General features: G+C 40.9%; 2 protein-coding genes across 2 annotated transcripts; both read left to right on the top strand.

The window, feature by feature from the left end:
* Positions 1-381: 381 nt before the first annotated feature.
* Positions 382-2,984, top strand: LOC307076302 (chymotrypsin A; the record flags this gene model as incomplete). Its single annotated transcript, XM_079737239.1, has 7 exons — positions 382-433; positions 628-731; positions 845-924; positions 1,154-1,232; positions 1,620-1,800; positions 2,419-2,552; positions 2,823-2,984. The coding sequence occupies 7 exons, from the start codon at positions 382-384 to the stop codon at positions 2,982-2,984; spliced, it is 792 nt and encodes a 263-aa protein (XP_079593365.1).
* A 6,819-nt stretch (positions 2,985-9,803) lies between these two features.
* On the top strand, positions 9,804-15,885 carry atp6v0d1 (ATPase H+ transporting V0 subunit d1). The gene is made up of 8 exons (XM_079737133.1): positions 9,804-9,993; positions 10,633-10,804; positions 11,959-12,137; positions 12,327-12,406; positions 12,492-12,569; positions 13,516-13,692; positions 14,587-14,664; positions 14,932-15,885. The coding sequence occupies exons 1-8, from the start codon at positions 9,867-9,869 to the stop codon at positions 15,091-15,093; spliced, it is 1,053 nt and encodes a 350-aa protein (XP_079593259.1). The 5' UTR covers positions 9,804-9,866; the 3' UTR covers positions 15,094-15,885.
* Positions 15,886-22,407: the final 6,522 nt, after the last annotated feature.

The raw sequence follows: 22,407 nt of genomic DNA, 5'->3' as shown, positions 1-22,407 counted from the left end.
AGACAAGCAACAATATATCGCTGTTGCTGCAGTAAGGAGGTTCATAGAGCCAAGTAACAAGCACTGACAATTGTTAGGCTAACCCATTATCTGTATACAAAAAAAGATAAGAAGTACTATTTTTAAGTGCAAGGATGTACAAACATAAAATAAGTGTATACATTAGGTGCCAGGACGTACAAACATAAGAAAAATTGCATAAGAGGGGTGTGTGGGTAAGGGGAGAGGCCACGCGGAGTACAGGTGAACTCTGAACAAATATGTGTAGGAAAAAACAGATGTCCGGCAGGTGTGGGTCCGCTGGTACAGAAAGAGGGGTGGGAGTATTGTTCTCGGGGTATAAAAGAGGGGCAGAGACCTTCCACACAACAAACTGAAAACATGAACTCCCTGTTGATTCTGTCCTGCCTGGCCTTCTTCGGCGCAGCCTATGGTAAGTCTGCTCTCGACTCCTCTATTAACTCATGAAGGATGGTAGAGACGCAGGTTTAAAAAGTGAACCTTAACATTTAAAAAAGTATGTTACCTAATCTATGTTATTTATTCAAACATAATGTGTCATACTATGGTGTCATACAAAGATGTCATACTCCAGTCACTCAAGCGTGTGTGTGTGTGTGTTGTTAGGCTGTGGCACTCCAGCCATCTCCCCAGTAATCACTGGTTACTCCCGTATTGTCAACGGAGAGGAGGCTGTTCCCCACTCCTGGTCGTGGCAGGTGTCCCTGCAGGTAAGCATACAGCAACACCTCCATTACACAGACATGACATGTCAGAAGGCTGTGAGAGTGCTCAGTAGAAATCTCAACTCGGTGGTTAGAGAATGTGATTGTCTGTATGCTAGGACCAAACTGGCTTCCACTTCTGCGGAGGCTCTCTGATCAATGAGAACTGGGTTGTGACCGCTGCCCACTGCAATGTCAAGTGAGTTCAACTGCCGCAACACATTGCATGTAAAATAATGTGAAGTAAATGTAGAAGTATCCTAAGAAAAGTAAAGAGGGTTTCAATCTAATTACTAAATGAAAATCCAACCATTGCGACTGTGCAATTGTTTTAGAAGGTGTTGTTGTTTGAGACTTTGGCTTATTATGGGGTTGGGAAATACTTTTTTTCTCATTTTAAATATTGTCTATTCATTGATTCCTGTCAGGAGCTACCACCGTGTGGTGCTGGGAGAGCACGACCGCTCCTCCAAAGCTGAGGACATCCAGGTCATGGCTGTCGGACAGGTAATCCTCCCCACAATGCCACACAAGACCACTTAGCTATACTTTTGCAGAGCAATGCAGGAAATTGGATTATATAATCAGATAAATGTGCCAGAAAATTGCTAAAATCTGGACTAAAATAGTGGATCAAAAAAAAACATCCAACAATCAGCAAGCAAACTAAGACAGTATAACTTTTTACATCGACAACTTCATTTTTGAGTTAAAATACTGTGTGTTTAAATATGAATTGTTTCTGCTGGTAGCTAAAATCTCAAACAATGGTGCTATCTGTAAAAGGCCGTCAGAATCACAGCCAAAACCAATGGGCGAAGGCACGGATGCTAAGACCATATAATGAACAGTCTGAGGGCTTAACGAATTATCATTGGACTCCTCCTCTCCTAGGTGTTCAAGCATCCCCGTTACAACGGCTTCACCATCAACAACGACATCCTGCTGGTCAAGCTGGCCACCCCCGCCACCCTGAACATGCGCGTGTCCCCCGTGTGCCTGGCTGAAACTGGGGATGTCTTTGAGGGCGGCATGAAGTGTGTGACCTCTGGCTGGGGCCTGACCCGCTACAATGGTATGGAAAAACACCTCAGATGTTACTTGTGTTGCCGCCTTGTATTCAAAATCCTATGACGCCAATTCATATTTTGAACAAAAGAATAGTGACTTTGCACTTTCAAAAACATTTCAAGGGCATTAGCACACATCATAACAGATTTATAGCAGAGAGCTGTTGTTGAGTTATTACCCCTCATTTCCTTCACACCATAAAAAAAGTATTATCATAAATTGTCAATCTTGAAGATTGCTGTAACGTTCTCTCTAACGGCACCGTTGGTGATTAGAGGGGATTTTTCCCAAAGATCCAAAGCAACACCAAGTCCCTAGTATTCATATTACTGCACGCCCTTTCATCAGTGGGCCATTATACTCAGTCACGATATACTACCTCATTCAGAGATATATTGACGCTTCAATCTCTCTTCTTTCTCATAATCTTCACCCCTTTGAGATCTTCGGATGAAAAGGGCAATATAAATGAAATGTATTATTATTTTATTATTACTTTCATCAAGGGGAGGGCAGAAACATGTACATTCTGTGTGTCATTGTTGTTCAGCCGATTCAAACCATCTCACCTTAGGTTGTTGTCTTCAATCTGACCTTCTGACAATTCAACCACTGGTTTCAGCTGCCGACACCCCCGCCCTGCTGCAGCAGGCTGCTCTGCCCCTTCTGACCAACGAGCAGTGCAAGAAGTTCTGGGGCAACAAGATCTCCAGCCTGATGATCTGCGCTGGAGCTGCTGGTGCCTCCTCATGCATGGTGAGCTGAACCCACACACCGACGCACTCAGAGCCGCTCATGGTTCACTCAGGGTTGGCCTCTGACCAGTGGGAACTGTAATGCAAAGAGCATCCTAAATATAACATTGAACAGCTTTTCCTTTTTTTTTTTTTTACTACACATACACTTGTGTTTATTGCATTGAGTTAATGCCAAGTTATGAAAGGGTAAACGACAAAACAAGGATGATTTGTTTCCCTTGGTTCAATTGTCTTCTATATTAATACGATTTATTTTGTCCTATTACAGGGTGACTCTGGTGGCCCCCTGGTGTGCCAGAAGGCTGGCTCTTGGACCCTGGTTGGCATCGTGTCCTGGGGCAGTGGAGTCTGTAGCCCCAGCATGCCCGGTGTGTACGCCCGGGTCACCGAGCTCCGCGCATGGGTGGACCAGACCATCGCTGCCAACTAAATATCCCTCCACCGTCATCCACAGTCTACAGTTTCCTGTGTATGGTCAATAAAATAAGCGATAGCAACACTTGATGTCTCAATAGTTTCTGTTTCCTAATGACACTATTTGGTTATTTGTGTGAGTATTGGGTATTACAGATCATTGTGATGCAATGGGCAAGCCTCTCTTGCTATCAGCCAGTACTTTTGGCATATCTTAATGCATCGTAATGCATTAAAAATTAATGCATTTTCCTTTTCACAATTGCAATTTCATTTGATTCCTTTCCTAAAAATGCATCCATATCTTGAATGTTTCCATATCATTAAACACATTCAAACAATAAAACTATGCACCGGTGCAAACTGTGCATGCAACTCGTAACCATCAACCATTAAACATAAAGATACATTTTTAGGGGATTTAGATTCACTTTTCACAAAGAGAGAAGGGCAATTGCTTAAATAGCTTTACCTCTGAGAGGGCGGAATGGTTTATTTTACCCTAATTTCTCTCTTGGAGCTAAAGCGGTTTTTGCTTAACAGATACAATGCCAACCCAGTAGAATCGAGGGCTGGACTGATTGAGATAGTTATTTTCACATTTCCTAACATTTGACTAGGGATAAGAAATAAAGCAGAGTCTTTCTTGAAATGAAAACCAAACCCTAAAACCTCTATTTTCAGATGAAAAGTGATGTACTGGGTCACATAGTGCAATGGATTGATCATGGTCCAAATCTAGAATTAAAGGATTTGGCCGGTTTGCTAAGACCCCATGTTAATTTCTGACGTGGCTCTTTAGAGATTTAAATAAACCATGATTTTTGTTCAACTAACTCCCTCTCTCAGTGTACGTAGGTTCTGGATTGGGCAGTCGGCGAGCCAATGACATCCATTATTTTCCAATAGTGTTCATCAGCTCCGATAACTGTATCTTTTTTTGTGTGTGTGTGTGTTTATACACGGCTGAAGCAGCTAAACACTTCCATCCTTTTAAACTATCTGTATTAATGAGTACCAGAATCAAACCTAAGCCTAGTAAAATATCAGATTTCAGTAACTCATTTTACAAATCAGAAACACCATGTACCATATTCTATTCCCCAACAATTTCCCTTGTATTTCCCCTTGTAATGCCTTGGTTTCCACTTAATCAAGAACGGCCAATTTGTTTGACAGGATGTCTCTAAAAAGCCTGGGGGACATTGTTATCTGCCTAGACACTCAGGCAACAGTTGTTGTTTATTTGTGACTTTGTTTTAGAACAAGATGATCTACTGAGGACAGATGTCCTCTTCCAAATATCCATTAACAGCAGTTAACGGTGCGGTTTTTTTCTGGCAGCAGTAAATCCAAGGATTCAGTCAGCTGGCTGGCAACAAGTGTCATTAAACAAGAGCTTGATTGTTATAAATTCCCACAGTCCCATAGTGTGACTCAAACTGGATTATTGTGACTGACGGCTGATCAGATTGCTGCTTTTATCTCAGGCTTATTAGACTCACATTCACACTTAAAGTTGATGAACTTTTGTGCATGTGACATTTTTTAGTTACAAATACCTATTAATAATCATTTGGACTTTAAGAATAACATAGTTTGCAATTATTGGACTAAATTGTTAATTTATATTTTCTTTGCTTTATTTTCACATTGTTTCAACAGACATTCTAAGAAAACTATACATGAATTAACTTCGGCCACTTAAGGAGGGTACATTCCAAAACATAACCTTATAAAATATGTCATTCACTGAGGTACATAGCAATTATATACGTATAATAGATTATTAAATAATCTATAATTACCATAGAACTGAATATTTACATATTTTCTTAAAATGATTGAAATTACTAAAATTATATTTCACATTTAGTATCTATTTACCCACCCTGGGGATTTAGAAAGTACCTATGCCTATTGCCTCATTATAATTACCATGTTTTCATATGGATTAGTGATAATAGGCTTTAGCTTTAAAAATGTACTTCATCATGGTTTGCCCCATTGTTTATGGCCGTTTCCTGTGTGTCTTATTTTACTTTGCCTTGTGAGATTGAAAGGATTGCTCTATATTTAAAATGATATTTTACCTCATCATGACTCATTCAAATACCTGTCATATCAAGTATAACATAAAACATACCACAACAATGAAGAATTAAGAAAAGGCTGATGTTGTTCACAAAACAGTCCCTGTGTGTGTTTCTTTGTTCACATGAGGGAATGGTGGTAGAACGCTATACTTTGGATTTCCATGCACCGGCCGGTTGCTTCTCGTTTGTTTTGGCAGCCTTGGGAGCAAGGTGGGGGCTAGGTGCGCCTGTGGCTGCAGGACTGACCCACGCGGCGGCAGTAGCAAATAGCGTTGAAGAAGCGGCAGTAACATGTGTCGCAGGGGTCGCAGCACGGCAGCTGGTGGCCCAGGCAAGACTGCTGGTGGGGGACACAGCGGCGAGGGGAGCGCATGGTCCTGCTCTGGAGCTGCAAGGCTTCTGCCATCTCCTGGGAGGTGTCCTGCAATCCCCGGATGCAAACAAAACAAAAAAAACACGATATTTTTGTTGAATTCCAAGCAATTTGTTCTGCATCTTAAAAATCGTTCATTCATTGTCCTGCTTATATAGATAGATATATTTATCTTATTTTTTTGGTGTTCTTTCACATCTAACTGAGAGACCACTTCATTGTGTTGCAAAGGAACAGGTGGTTTACTAAAACCATCGATTGCAATGAATGAAGTTCGGGTTTGGGGCATTTTTGCTTCCATCAAGCTCAGGTACTATTACAAAACAAACAGTATCACAGGCATTGGATTTTTCCATCCAGCTTGCATGCATGCAATAACCCCAATGTCTAAGGGAAATAGATGTATCATTGCAGTGGAAAGCAGAATAGTGAGGCCAGATGGTTGGTGCCAGAGAATCAAGCAATGCAAAATATCTCACCTCATCATAAGATTGGGCATCGATCATCAACTGTTCCACAGTGTCTGCTTCAAGGATATCAGAGTCTACCCTGGAGGGCTGAGTCTTACCTGGAAGTGGGTAAGACATTATATAAAATAAGCTATATGTTATGATCAAAACACTTTTTTTGTTTTCCTTCTATCCACCCTGTTATAATTTATTGGCACGAGTATTCATTATTCAAATTAATAAATAAAACTAAAAGAAAATATAATCATCAAACCAAAATGTTTGAAACCAAATGTTTAGCCAGCAGCTTAGTCACAGCTTTATCAAATAGTGGCAGACTGTTCATTTTCATGAATTTAATAAGTCTGACAAAGTTCCAATTTACAAAAAATACTTTTTATTAGTATCCTAATTCTAACTGCATAATATAACAAAATGGAGAACTTCTCAGAACAATGAATGTAATAAAAAATAAAGTATCTAATGTAATGTTTTGTTGAGGGGTGGGGCATGCAATTTGACATCTAAATGTAATTACATGGACTGGAATTCAAAATAACATTAAAGATGAGCCACTGACCGATCTCTGAAATATAGGAGGGCTCCAGCCTCCTGTGACCTGGTGGGCCACCGTCTAATGGCATGTCCCCATGGATCACGCCATTAGTTAGATGGAGGATGCTAAAGGCCCACCAGCATTTCATCACAGAATGCATGGTGTCTCTTATCTCTGGAAAGCAAGTTGATCCTTAAAACACAGCTGTCAAGCAAAAAAACACAGCATTTGACTGCATACTTTGCATTTAGCTTTGGAAATCAATGAACCGCAAGTTGCAAATGAATCAAATACTCAAATAGTCGGCCTACAGATGCATCATTGAAGTGTTCAAGTCTCTCATGTCAAAATGTATAACAATGTGTAATAAGAACGGGTGAATAAAATGCAACAACAGCAACAATGACCTTCGATTGGATACAGAATATACTTTGTGTACTATGTTGTAATGTTTGTGCTTTATTTCTCTTTATTCACTCTCCATGTTATACACAAAGGTGGAGCAAATTCTGAATTGAACTATCATTATAACATGCTTTTTACATTATTATACAGTTTTTGCTACACATCATGAATGACTAATCTGATGTAAAAACAATCGATAAACGCTTGAATATAAAGGGTTAGCCTAACCCTATAAGTGTGAAATGAACAGCGCAAGATCAACAGGGCATGGAAAGAAAAGAGTAGACAAGAAAGAATAGCGAAGGACACAGAAGTGAAGAGATAGAGAAAGTCACTCACCTGTAATGCTCCGGTCTACGTGATCCAGTCCGGTCCTGGGCTAGAGTTGCAGTGGGCCTCTTTATATGGAAGTACCCCAGGGAGCGAGGCGACATCCACATGACCAGCTACAAGGGGAGGGAGTTGGTGTCACCATCTTACCCACACCCTCCCACCCCAGCCACCCAACAGCCCAGGGCCAAAGGCAAGACTGAAAAAAATAGGCCTAATATCTGTGACGTAATCAATGATAAATTAAGATTTTGTTGCCAGCACTACTACTACAGCTTGACAACTGTAATAAGACTCTTGCCTATATGTGCATAATGTTTAACATTTTATTTTATTTTATTTTAGCTAAAGCTTAAGGAAAGTCGATGACTTAGTCCATATACGCCTTGACAGTGATCCTTAAGAACCACTGCCTATTAATTCTCAGCCAGCATTATGCGTAAAGTGCTTGTATTATCATATTTATATGATGCCAATGGAATAGGAGAAATATTCCAGGTGCACTCTGTGAGTCACGGTTCACTAGAAGAAGACATCTGATGAAGAGGCCATACATCTAAATTGTTATCCTAATTGTTTTCTATGGCCCTGTTACATTTCAGGGAACACAGTGGAACAGGCACAGTGAGGAGGGTTTGGATTCATTCAGGTTATATAATATTCATCAATGACTGATAAGAGCAAATCAAAACATCCGGAACATTAATAGACATGTATTAATCTCAGGCCCTTTGATTTTCCAGCAAATATATTGTGTTTTCACAGAACCAAATGAATGACGTCTTTAAAAGGGCACTCATGGTTCCTGTTCTTAATGTAAATCCGGTTTCGTCCATCCATCTGATGGTACCTGGAGTACCAAGGGGTTATGTGAAATGTCCAGAAGAGGAAAATGAGTTAATTAAAATCTATTCATTGCCTTAAAAGCATGAACACAGGCATTGTCAGGCTGCAGGAATTGGATTTGAGTGCAAATCTGCATGGCCTGGATCCTTCAATCTGTTAAAGATAGTGCATGCCCTTGTGTCACACAGCAGAACACTGCTTACATTCAAAATAGATCACCTAATATAAGTTTTTCTGCAAGACATCCATGGAAGGCAGTGGTAGGCCTACTAGTATAAATGTATTAATTGTATAAATTACATTTTAAACTGTGGGCTTTGTTTAATCTGTAGCACTGCCTATTGCTATATATTGGCCAATGTTGGGCTTTCATACTTTTTATATCAATGATATCCCTTTAGGTGTAATGTGATGAGGCTACCCCGTTTTTACTTGGGACAGTCCCTGTTTCTTGGTGTTTGTCCCCGGCTGACTCTGTTTAAGGAATTGTTGCCGATTAAAGAATGATTTTTCAAATAGTTTTTTCAAATGGAAAAAGTTGTAGCTTTCACATGAACACATAGTTCTAGACAGCGGGTAAAGTCTCGTGCCTATCACACAGGATGTGGCTCAAGCTCTGGTAGTAATGTTTTTTGTGTCCTTGTTTAGTAATTCATCTTGCAAGTATTTTTTATTATGAGAAGATATCGCTGTGTTTGAAATGGCATCAGCGTTTCTCATGGGAGACTTGGCAAAAGTTTTAGTGGCCTAGGTCACGGTATATTGATGTTGGGATTTTACAGTACAACTCTCTTGAGTCCTCTAAAAATGGTGTGCATTTTTTAATTTGGCCAACTAAAAATCCCAAGATGAATTCTGAAGAAAAAAAAAGCATTGAGCCATTCACTATTCGGGTAATGACCTTGAGAGTGTTTTAGACACATATCATAGTAAACCAATGGGCTTCCCCACCATCATCAAGTCTGATATGATCAAATTTTGTTTATGTAGGGTTTGCCAAACTACAAATCACCTTACTCTAGGTAAATTGACCAAAATAAAATAAAAAAATATATTCTTGTGAGTGACAATCTAGAACTAAAAATATGTATTTGTTAATTGATATACTGCTGTTTTGTTCTGTAATAATTTATTTGCTTTGGTGTTAGCTTTTTAAACTCTGTGCATAGGCCTGTATACATTTATCCGAACACAAGTTTGGCAATATATTTTTACTGAAGTAATATTGGTAGCATAATACAAATTTAACAAAATTTGTTTTTATATTGTGTTTTGTCGATATGTTAACACAATAATTCCTTATTTTGGAAAGCATCCCCGTAGCCTATTTAACCTGGCTGCCAGGATACAGGACAATTAAATTTAGGTTTATAGCATCCTTATTATGGTGGTTTTATGACACAAGGACGCCTCGGGTCTCCATAGATTAGCCTTTCAACGACCATGATAGTCTAAAGTTTACCATCTCCAACTAATACCTAAAGTTAACCACCTCTAGCCTAATACATAAAGTAAACCATCTCTTTCTTTCTCACACTCAAGGTCACTTTACAGATTCATGAGAGCGCACACGGAGCAAGACAAAAAAACAAGAAGTACAACACAAATAAAAATAAATAATATGAGTGTTTTGGAATATTTAAATGATTATGATAAGCAAGCAATCAATAGTGTTTTAGCATATTTAAATGATTTCTTCTAGTGTACCTCTGTACAGTAGAAGTCAGATGACAGGTCACATGATCTGGTCACCTGACGTCCACATCCGGGCCCTCGCAGCTCCAGCCCTGTGATCTGTCACGAAGATACTTCTCTTCTGCTCTTTCGGCGAAACCCCGTCAAAATGCCGTTCTCGGAGCTGTATTTTAACGTGGACAACGGTTATCTGGAGGGACTGGTGAGGGGATTCAAGGCCGGCATCCTCTCTCAGGGAGACTATTTGAACCTCGTCCAGTGCGAGACCCTTGAAGGTGAGTTAAAGGAAGGCTAAGGACTGACCGTCATGAGCTAACGCTACCGCTAGCTCCCAGCTGTAATTCATGTGATCAGATCTGCTGATCAAGGACCCGATCACAACTGCCCTGCTGATACGTTTAATAGTGTTGCTGATTTTAGATTGAAGACATTAGATTGGTTATCTCCCCTTTTTTAGATGAGTTATTTGGAGTAATAACGTTTGCGTTAGCACAGGTCCATTTGTGTCATATGACCAAACCTGAGACTGTCGTGTTTCTTCCTGTTAAAGCCATTGCTGCCTCAAGCTGTAGTTATTACCGTGTTGTCCCATGCAAGCATATTAAACGTTATCCAAGCATTTATTTATATTTAATGTCAATGTAAATGTTTTGCGTACTTCATTGAAGCAACTGCAGACTGGCCTGTTTTAGCCTTGATCGGGTTGTACGTTGGAAATGAGAAGTAGATGACCCATCACTGAAAATATATGTCATGTTCAATGATTCATCCTTCCCGCATAACTATTAACAATTCATTTCTGCTTCTGACAGTTTTCCATGACATTGACATTAAAATAGATTAAATAGTTCCTTACAAGATGGCCCACACCGTGCATATATCAATGCACCATGTCTTTGTATTGTATTTAACAGATCTGAAGCTCCACCTGCAGAGCACTGACTATGGGAGCTTCCTGGCCAATGAGGCCTCTCCTCTCACTGTGTCCGTCATTGATGACAAACTGAAAGAGAAGATGGTGGTAGAGTTTCGTCACATGAGGAACCAGTCCTATGAGCCTCTGGCTAGCTTCATGGACTTTATCACGTAAGCGTCCAGTTCACAAGACTTTGTTTGCGTGCGCAGCGCTGATGTGCGCGGTGCTGATGTGCGTGTGCGCGGTGCTGATGTGCCCCTGTGCACGGTGCTGATGTGCGCGGTGCTGATGTGCGTGTGCGCGGTGCTGATGTGCCCCTGCGCACGGTGCTGATGTGCGCGGTGCTGATGTACGTGTGCGCGGTGCTGATGTGCCCCTGTGCACGGTGCTGATGTGCAAGGTGCTGATGTGCCTATGCACGGTGCTGATGTGCATGGGGGCGGGGCTAATGTTTGCAAGCAGATAGTAGGGTATAGTTTAATGTTAAAACTGATAACAGTAGGGCTCTGGTACAGAAATGTTCTCCTACGATGGTATAACAATATAACATGAAATGGTAACACTTTATATTAACTTTCAGTCATAAATAATTGATTGAAGTATATAGTAAATGATCACCCATAATCACAAATTCTTAATAAGTGCTCAGCTTACCAGCCTATCCAGTTGACTGTACTAACTGGTAGACTGATCTAGCCATCATACATCCGACTGGACACACCCACTTGTGATGTCACCAGAGGATCTTTTTTGTGATGGTTTGCAATGGCTAACAAACATCACTCCTGGTGGTGAAATAGAGGCACTTTAACATAGCACTTATTAATCATATACAAATCTATATTATTTTGTCAATAATTAATTAACCAATGGCTGCCATTAACGAATGGCTTATAAATTACTTCTGACTGAACTTTATTATAATAGTGTTACCCAAGATACAGTGCGCAAGAGCTACATTGTTTTGCCATTAATGTTAGTGCAAATACACTTTCGTATTTGCTGGCTTTCGCTTAAAAAAATCATAGTTTGTCCTGTATGAGCAACCTTCTGTAAATTGGTCAGTGAAGAGATCCATCACTTCAGAACACTTAACAGATTTGTATGAGATAGACAGACAGACAGACAAATATAGATTTAAATATTTTTTGCATGGCTAGTGCAGTCGCATTTGTAATCCAGCGGTGGCGCCACTGCTGGATACATGCAGGGGAAACAGTGATTTAGTCTCTTTATGCATGTCACACTTCACTATGTCACTGTCACACATGAATCTTAAGCAGACACTGTATTGATCCCCTTCTTCTCTCATCATTGCCTCCAGTTACAGCTACATGATTGACAATGTGATCCTGTTGATCACGGGTACTTTGCACCAGCGAGCCATCTCTGAGCTCGTGCCCAAATGCCACCCGCTGGGCAGCTTTGAGCAGATGGAGGCAGTCAATATTGCTCAGACACCTGCTGAACTTTACAATGCCATTCTCGTGGACACGCCTCTAGGTAGGACTCACACACAAATGTCCCCCAAATACAGTGAGAATTTTTTGTTCTATTCTTTGCCAAGCACCTAAATGTAAAAGCCACTTGGAAAGTTTTGCGCCATCTCCATGCTTGACATCATTTGTTAAAAGGTAATAAAGATGAAAAAGAAGAGTATTTATATAAATTAATATTTTATTTTGTCTTCAGCTGCCTTCTTCCAGGACTGTATATCCGAGCAGGACTTGGATGAGATGAACATTGAAATCATTCGAAACACACTCTACAAGGTAATATCGGAACAGAGGCCAAAAAAGGGAAACGAATACAGCATTATGTAATGTTGGGGTTTAAAATATATTATCCGTTTCCTAGGCTTATCTCGAGGCTTTCTACAAGTTCTGCTCAAACCTGGGAGGAACCACAGCAGATACCATGTGTCCGATCTTAGAGGTGAGATTGTCCATAGAACCAGTCTGGTGAGCAATGTTTTGTGTGTATGCGTGTGTGTTATAGGTTTTATAACGGTTCCCGTCATAAAACTGCCGTACGGGATGAAAGAAACAATTTAGCGTCTAAACGTGAAGTTTGGGAAGGATTAATAAATGGTATGGTAGAGAAATGAAAAATGCCTGATTTCAGCAAATTTTGGAGCCAAAGCAATATATTTATTAAAAAAAGTGATCATTTATTTTAGCCAGACTTCCTTGTGATGTATTGTATACACGGTCAGTAAGAACGGTGAATATCGACAACATCAGGGATTGATTGATTGATGGTCAGTATAGAGACTATAAAGGTAGAAAATTGTGAGTGGAGACTAATGTTGTCGCGGTTACCATTGATTAGGGCTGCTAGATTATGGGAAAAATCATAATCACGATTATATTGGTCAATATTAAAATCACGATTATTCAAACAATTATTTTTGAGTTTGAAAACATGATGTATTTATTCAGCCTGTCTCTCCCAAAAAAACACTTCGTAACTGAGAACTTTGAAATTTCGCCTTAAAAAAACACAAAATGGTCAAAAAGAACATGTTCAAAGATCAAATAATGTACAGATATGTATCTAGCTGTTCTGTACTTTCTATAAAACATTTATAAAAAGAATTAAAAATAAATAAAACTTGATCATACTAGTTTTGTGATCGTTTGCTAAAATCGAAATCGCGATCAAAATTGGATTAAACGCGCAGCCTTACCATTGATAAACCGCTAACCGCAATAGCCTTAGCCTTCTGTGTTGTCAACGTGTCATGTGATTATTTCATCATAAAAGTGTAGGTCTCAAAATTAGTCATAGGTCTTCTTCCATGATAATTTACATGTGATATATTATGGTGAGTGTGTATGAAATATTTGTACTTATCCTCTCTTGTCTACCTTGGCTCTAGTTTGAGGCGGACCGCAGAGCCTTCATCATCACCATCAACTCTTTCGGCACAGAGCTGTCCAAGGAGGACCGGGCCAAGCTCTTTCCTCACTGCGGCAAACTGTACCCAGAGGGGCTGGCGCAGCTGGCCCGGGCTGACGACTACGAGCAGGTCAAAGCTGTAGCCGACTTCTACCCGGTGAGTCAATGCACCCGCCCCTGTTTCCTCTCAGTTGCGCACGTACTCTTGAAACACGTACAGTAGGGCTGCTCGATTATGGAAAAAATCATAATCCAGATTATTTTGGTCAGTATTGAAATCACAGTTATTCAAACGATTATAATTTAGTTTGAAAACATGATGTATTTATTCAGCATCTCTCTCCCAAAAAACACTTTGTAACTGAGCCTTAAAAAATTACACAAAATGGTCACAAAGAAAATGTTCAAATCTCAAATAATGTGCAGATATGTATCCAGCTCTTCTGCACTTTCTATAAAACATTTACTGAATAAAAAAAATAAAATAATCGAACCTCGATTATATTAGTTTTGTGATCGTTTGAAGCTAAAATCGAAATCAAGATCAAAATTTGATGAATCATACAGCCCTAACATACAGCTGCAAAATGTTTAGTCATTCAAACATTTAAAGGACTCATGTCATGCCACCAGGTGTGGGTGTGAATAGCTGCTACAAGCTGTTTGGAAAATCTGCCTCTTTTGACATCAGAAGTGGCTACCTTGGTGTGTGCTGGATAGATCAGTCTACCAGCCTACCCAGTGGACTGCAGCAAACGTTGCTCATCTATCTGTAATACATCTAGGTGGACACGCCCACTTGTAATATCAGAAGAGGAAGTAACGGCTAATCACACTCACCCCTGGTAACGCACCTTAAGAGTTCTTGCTCAGATTTTGATTGCGTCACGGAAAGGATAAGAGGGAACATTGCTCCCGACATAAGCTTTTAACAAACCTGGCCAACAGTAGAAAACTGTTTCTACTCTCATCTCCTCTTTTGTTTCCAGCAGTGTTGGGCTGCATGCATTCCTTTCCGCCCTCAAACCATTCTGTCTTTGCCCATTTTTAGGAATATAAACTCCTCTTTGAAGGAGCTGGCAGTAACCCTGGAGACAAGACACTGGAGGATCGTTTCTTTGAGCACGAAGTGAGCACACACACACACACACACACACACACACACACACACACACACACACACACACACACACACACACACACACACACACACACACACACACAGAACTAGGAGACTTTGGCCACCTCGCTGTGATGAACTGTTGTAACATTTTTAATCAAGAATGCTTTCCTTTCCAAATCTGTAGGAAATGAGTTGAACACCAATGCTTCCGATTCTCTCCACTGCTACATTAGAGTGTGAACACTAAACGCTGCTAACCCTCCTCGCCTGCAGGTGAAGCTGAACAAGCTGGCCTTCCTCAACCAGTTCCACTTCAGCGTCTTCTACGCATACGTGAAGCTGAAGGAACAGGAGTGTCGAAACATCGTCTGGATCGCCGAGTGCATCGCCCAGCGGCACCGTGCCAAAATCGACAACTACATACCCATCTTCTAGTCCCCCCCCCTTCCCAGTGTGTAACGCATTCTCACTCTCTCTCTCTCTCTCTTTCATACAAGCACACGCACACAGACACATCCACACACACATGCACACCATACACCCCCAAGTCCATGCCATTGTGCTACCCCTCTGCATTTCAGTTTTCTCTTGGCCTGTATTTCTCTCTCATTCCATGGTGTTATAGGAGGTCCACAGCAACACATTGGAAAATGTTTGATGTTCCCTGCATCACCTTCCCTGAAGTTGTAAAAAAACCTTGTTTATTTATTTTTGTTTATGTTTGGTTGGTCTGTCTTTGTCAGTATTTAGCCATCTACCGTCCTGATAGCATGTAGGATACATTGTTCATCAGAGTGGGTTTAGATTGAGCTATGGATAATGATGTTTGTGTAGTGTTTCCTAAGTCATGATTATAAAAAAAGGGTGAATCAACTGTTTTCTGTGTAATTTACTGCATTGGTTATGAAAGAAAATATGTTTGAAAGTGGATATATTGGCTCAAAAAAGCTTAAGTACAACTTCTATATTAATGTGTGCTATGGGGAAAATGTCACGTGTGAATTATGTCCAATAAATGAATGGGCGTATATCTTGGATCTCTATTCAATTCTCCCCTTGGAAAGATTATATGTAAAATTATACAATATATATACATATTTCAAAATGAATGTTACGATTTATTTTCTTTTTGTTCAAATGATTTATTGCTGCTTTATCAGTTGAGTGTCTGTTTTGTGAAATGTGAACTGTAAAAGTGACAACCAATAAACTGTCATTGTCCTCGTATCAATCTGAACAGGCTGTTTTTTGGCACCAACAGCTCTGCATTTCAACTTCTTGGATGCTGCTGACAATTGCAGCCGTCATGAAGAGTTTGGTTCTCCAGTGGTATAAATAATTATCAGAACAGACCGGTGGGAAAAAAAATCCTCTCAGCAGTTTCCGATTGCATAAGTAGACCTAATCTTTAAGTACTGTGTGGGAACACTGGAAATAATGCACGTCTTCAGCCAGGTATACGATTGAGCAGTCTTAATTGGTCCAATCAACCCAAACCTAGTAACACCTGTGGTTAGTCTTGCTCTTCAATACCACACATCTGTGTTCATTACAAATAGCATTTAATGAATGCTGCCACTCCGGGAGTAAGAGTTGATAAGCTACAATATATAGGCCTATAACTCGACAAAAACTCTGATCTGACCAAACTGACCAAAACGTGTACATTTAAAATGACTTTACAATTTCAAAACAGCAGTCGCTTCTTCGAGCTCCACTGCTCTACAGGTTTGACTGACTGGGACATGGATGAGGAGATGAAGTTGACTACCACAACAGATCAGTTTTTTCAAGGTAAGATGGCCTTATGTTATGACGGTAGGCATTTTTACACTGCCAAGCACAATTGGCAATTTCACGGTCTTGCCTGTGCAAACCGCTTTCTTGGTTCATTGGAGTAGGCGGGACTACGCACGGAGAGTGAACCTCTTTAGAATAATTAGCATGCTCCGAATGTTTTTATTTTTGATTCAAGCCACTCCCATATAAGGATGTCTATGGCGACATCTGAGTGTAGGCTAAAAACGCGATTAACTATTTACAAGTTCAAAAGATAGCCTGAGGAAATCGGCTCGGCTCCTGGTCCAAGCGCTCGTCGTCATCTCCCGCCTCGACCACTGCGACTCGCTCCTGGCGGGACTCCCTGCATCCTCCGCGGTCTAACCTGTGTTCAGCCTTCCATAATTCTCCCATGTCACCTGTACACATGTAGACCAGTAGGCAGGCGGTCAATGGAATTGCCCTGGCCTACATCCCAAGCGTTAGTCAGACTGCACGACCCAGCTCCAGCAAGCAAATGCCGCACAGCAAATTCACACCTCTTCGCTGTTTTGGCACCACAATGGTGGAACGAGCTCCCTGTCGATGTCAGGAGTGCAGAGACGCTCACCAGCCTCGGCAAGAGACTCGACTCGCTTCTTCAGAGTTCACTTGGACTCTGCATAGCCTCATCTCTTCCCGCCCCTTCCCCTCCCTTATTCTCCTAAAAGTCTTACACACTTATTGCTTGTTGCACGTCCTGGAACTTAAAAATAGTACTTGGCATTGTGTAGTATCTTGGCCAAGGGCGTAGGTTTGGTCTGAGCTTTGCTGTAGACACTACCACTTATTCTTTGAGGTGTGTGTGTGTGTGTGTGTGTGTGTGTGTGTGTGTGTGTGTGTGTGTGTAAGATGAAGAGAGCGAGCGAGAGAGATGTTTAAGCTGGGAGGTATAAATATGTCCACACAGTGTATTTTGTGTGTGGTGTTGTATTTAATGAGTTTTATGCATTGTATCCTAATGGCCACTATGAGAAAATAATTAAGAACTTAACTGCCTCATTTTTTATTAGCACGTTTGAGAAGGGCATAACTGTCAAAATGTATTTAAATTATTTGTGTGCTTGGATGTACCCTGTGCTTGGACGCACGCACGCACGTGCGCGCACACACACACCGCGAGCTGCTGACTATCATGGGAGAGAAGGGATGCAGGCGCATTAAACGAAGAAGGGGAGGGATGGTGCGATATACGAGAAAGAAGCAGAGGAACTTTCCTACCCTTTGTGTACTGCATGAGGCGCTTTTTTTTTTTTAGTTTCAACCTGAATATTGGTGGGGACACTTCAGTCGTCATTTCACATTGGTGGGGACACGTCTTTAAGTCCCCACGCAAATCTACGACCTAGATCTTGGCTATCTTTGTTCCATACGGGGAATGGGTTAACCTTAACAGTTGATGGTGCTTGGGCACTTGTTTCTCTGAACATCCTTAATGTTCTGACAGCTAGGCTACTGTTGTTTCTTTCTTCTGACTAATGGACTTATTGTAAGTTTTTTTTGAAGTTTTTTTTAAAGCATCTGCAAACTTGTTATGTGAATATGAATATTTAAATTGCTTATTTGATTGATCTATTGATTTGATGTCATTATTGCTGACAGATGAGAAGCTGAACGACCAATACCTCGTCCAGTGGCATTATGCAAGGATATCCCGCAGGAAAAACAAATATGTCCATGATCAGAAATCAGGTGAGCTCGTTGGGTACCCTGACCATGAACCGAGAGCACCAACCAGCCCTCACTTATTCATACTACTTCTTACCATTGCAGAATCCTTCGTGAAGTCAAACCTGTGGCTGATGGTGAATCCCAACTTGGCCTGCCCAATTAAATACATGAAACGATCAGTACATGTACCTTCAGTTGTCAACGTCCCTGTAGAACTGAAAACGCCCCGACATGCCCCCGAACGCCCTGATCACATCGCGCTCTGCACTTCATCGGCTGCGGCTCCCTCCTGCCGTGCGCGATGCGCGCACGCTTCCTCATCCACCACCAGCTTCATGGTACTCACTCACTGGTTGTTTCTATCAAATTTTATTTCAGAGCGTATGTAAATACATAAGGGCTAACGGATTATTACAGTAACAGATGTCTCTCGTATAGAATCATTCCTAACCCATGCAGGCTTTTTGCACCTCCCTATCAATTGTAATGTTTTTGTTCTGTATGTTTGGCTCTTGACCTGGTACCAAGCCGACGAAGGTGCCAAGCCGACGAAAGGCACGGATCGCAAAAGTGAGAAATGGGTTGTTGAACAAAATGTTTTCAGTTATGGTAATGTTTTTACAAATTTTCTTGTTAAAGAGGTTGAAGTTTGCTTTAGGCTACTCTTGTTGAATATTAGCTGTGGACCTCTTATGTATTTGCTGTAGGCCTATGTATTTCCAGTGAAAATTGACTGGACTTAATCAAATGGCACTACTCCAAGATATTACTTTTTGTATGACCACTGGCAACGAGGGGATCTTTGTCAATGTAACCTTTCAGGCAAAACAATTTAATCCTTTTTTTTAATTATGTTTATCATATTATTGCCCAAGAATTCCTGTGATTAAAGCATTTGTTTTAAAATGAAATGACTATTTAAATATACCATTTTGCAGAGGAACATAATCAAAGGACCACTTTTTTTAGGACAAAAAATCCCTGAAGATAGGCGGCTGGCCACGCCCACCTGTCAACTACTGTATTCTCATCGCCATGGCACTGAGTAGCAGCCACACAGGGAGCCTGAATGTCCAGCAGATTTACAACTTCACCAGGTCGGTCCAAATGACTACTCATTTTTGTGTCCCAGACACTCCTTGTATTATAGACCTTGCATCTAGTGGCCATATCGGGGAGTTGGTTGGGTAACCATTATAATCTTGACTCTCCACTTTGCTACTTTGAAGGGGAAACTTGAATGCAGGACTAAAAATGATTGCTCCAGTTCCAAAGATTACCCAAGGTTTTCCCCTACTCATACAAATATGGCCGCTGAATTATGTGGGCTTTTACTGAATTGAATTTCTAAAATTATGTTATACAACCTAATCTTACCTCAACCTCTACTACTACTTTTTTTTTACTAGTGAAAACGATTTTTGATAAACTTGGTGCTTGTTCTTCTTAACCTCCTTGACTGCCGTGCCCAGGGAGCACTTTCCATTCTTCCAGACAGCCCCCGACGGCTGGAAGAACACCATTCGCCACAACCTGTGCTTCAGCAGCAGCTTCTGCAAGACCCCCTACCAGCTGTGCAGAGAGGGCAAGCGGAAGTCGTGCTTGTGGCACCTGACACTGGACGGCCGAGACCGACTCGGGGACGAGATCCGCACCTTGACTGGAGAGTCCTTTCAGGAGCTGAAGGGTAGCATGTCCCGTCCAGGTGAGAGCAGTGAACAAGTGTATTCAAATCATCCCTTTCTGTGGATTTGCCTGTGGGACAACACAAGTTTGTTGTATGCAAATAAAAGGGAACATAAACATTGTTTCCTTTTATTTTTTTTTACATTTTTTTTTATTTTTTACTAGATGTAATCCATGCCTTGTTTGCGCTGTGAGTATGCCGGGAACAGAATCCAAACCAGGTATTGAAACATTTCTTAATGGTATCAAGTTGAGTGTTGATGCTATGTTGTCTAGCTACCTGTGTCCTGGAGCCTACGCTGCAGTCTTGGTGAACTGCATTTATTGGCTGCTCCTGTAATGCTATTTCATGTAAAGGATAATTTTGAATGCAGCCTTTGCATAATTTTAAGGCGCATCGTTGTAGTACCGTTGTACCCTCCGGTCAGCCAAATTCTTCCACACCTGTCAGTCAGGAAATGTGAAATTAATCAGAAGAATAGCCACCATTGGTTTCCAGTTGGCAACACTAAAACGTGTAAAGTTACATAATTAGTAATCGCTGGGAATTACGGAAAAATAGTTCTCTATCATGCTGCTCAAGTTTAAATTATCGTTTGTCGTTGAATCATGGCTCCTGTATTTTTATAAATGAGTCGGTCCAAGTTTTCACACAATGGGTGTTTTTCACAATGACAACTTGATGGCCTTGTTAGAATGTTTAAATGTGGTGTGTTTGTAATTCCATCTTTCTTGTCCAGGTTGCCAAGTGGTCCTTTTGTAAGACTGCATATACAACACTCTTGTAATGGCTTCAAGGTGATTCTGAATAAATAACCATATATATTGTATTTTTTCATAATTGTATACGTTTAAAAGAAATGTTCTGTGATGTAATTTCCAACTACCCCAGATTTTTTGAGCAGGCCTATAAATAAGGGATTTTCTTTTTTCTTACACTACCATCACATTCTCGGACACAAGACAAACACAATCCACTCATCACTTCACATGAGTGCTTTTCTCAGGCAGCAAGACAGATGGTCTTTCCAGAGATGGTCAGGTAGGTCTCATGCTATCAATTTGCGTAGGTGACATCTGTCAAAAAATGGCCCTGTTCTCTTTCTCCCTCGCCCAATTTATCTATTGGCCAAGCAAATGCATACTGCCTGCTATTCAAATGGTGTCCTTTCCAGTGAAATTATTGTCCAGCCCCACCCAACGAAATGCTTTATGCAATCAGTGAATCATCCCTCTATATAACAGCACAAGGCTCACAGCTGCAAGCCACTTTCATAGCCCTGCTTATGTGGCAACGGGATCATGGAAAAGGCGTAGACTAAGTAAGCGGACAGAACCGGATTGGATGAGGATGAAGTGTGTTCTCCTTGTAATGCTCCTTCACGTCCTCTTACACTCGAGCAATGTGTGTGTTTTGGGATCGGTGATTGGAAAACCTACTTACAATTTCTGGTTACCATCAACCTGGCTGGAGGCCAGAGAACACTGCAGGTATTGGTACTGTTCCATTGTCTGTCTTTAAAATCCCTAAGAAACAAGCTGTTAATCTGACTAAACTTAATTCATTAATGTTATCCTGAAAAAGCCTATTTGGCAATGATTCAAGTGAAGATAAAATAATTACATTTCGCTAATGGACTAAGGACTGATGCATATTTACCATTATATATTTTGATGTACCCAGTATGACTAAAACATTAATTTCTTTAACCCTTATGTCACAATAGGTCACATTCCGGGGATTTAGCCTTACTAACTCAGCAGTCTGACGTTAACCATCTTGACCCCTACATTTATCTGTCATGGATTGGCCTGTACAAGGCTGCAGACGGTGACTGGAAATGGTCTGATGGAAAAAGTTATGAGAACACGTGTTATAAATGGGTATTTGCTTGCATGAATAATAATGGAGACTGTGCAGCCGCCAACTCTACAGAGGGCAGGTAAGGCACCATGTGGGTCTGGGACACCTCTTACCAGCATTGGGTCTTGTATCATGGATACTTGGTTTCCCGAGTAATAAAGTAAGACTTAATTTGAAGGCATTGTTTAAAGGGAGGGGTGGGTGAGAGAAATTCCTGGCTGGCCAGGTCAGTGGTCAATCACGTGTACCAGTTATTTGATTAATTAGCCAAGTTTTTGATGAGTAAACAGCCGTTTAATATTGGTGCAATCAGCTTGTACCTGCAGTATCCATTAATTGGGATTTCTGTTATACTTTCCAGTAAACATCAGTCCAAAGACTGATGTTTACTTGTTTAAAATTGTTACTTGTTACAAATTGTTCTTCTACTGCTCTAACGTGGACTCTACGGTCACATTCGTTCCACTGGCCACAACGTGGGAGAACGCCCGGAATTACTGCCAACAACATCACAAAGATCTTGTTACCCTGGAGAGTGGGACAACTGCCAAAGATCTAGCTGACGATGATCTATTCTATATCTGGACAGGACTACACAGAGCTCAACCTGGTAAGCTCAAACCTTTTTATTTCAATGTTGTATAACTTCCCGCTCCAATCACTGTTTGTTGGGGTTCTAGAGAGAAAATGGCAATAATATTGCTGGGCTT

This window comes from Pollachius pollachius, assembly GCF_949987615.1.
Source record: "Pollachius pollachius genome assembly, chromosome: 5".
NCBI lineage: Eukaryota > Metazoa > Chordata > Actinopteri > Gadiformes > Gadidae > Pollachius > Pollachius pollachius.
This window is presented reverse-complemented; position numbering and strand designations above follow the sequence as displayed.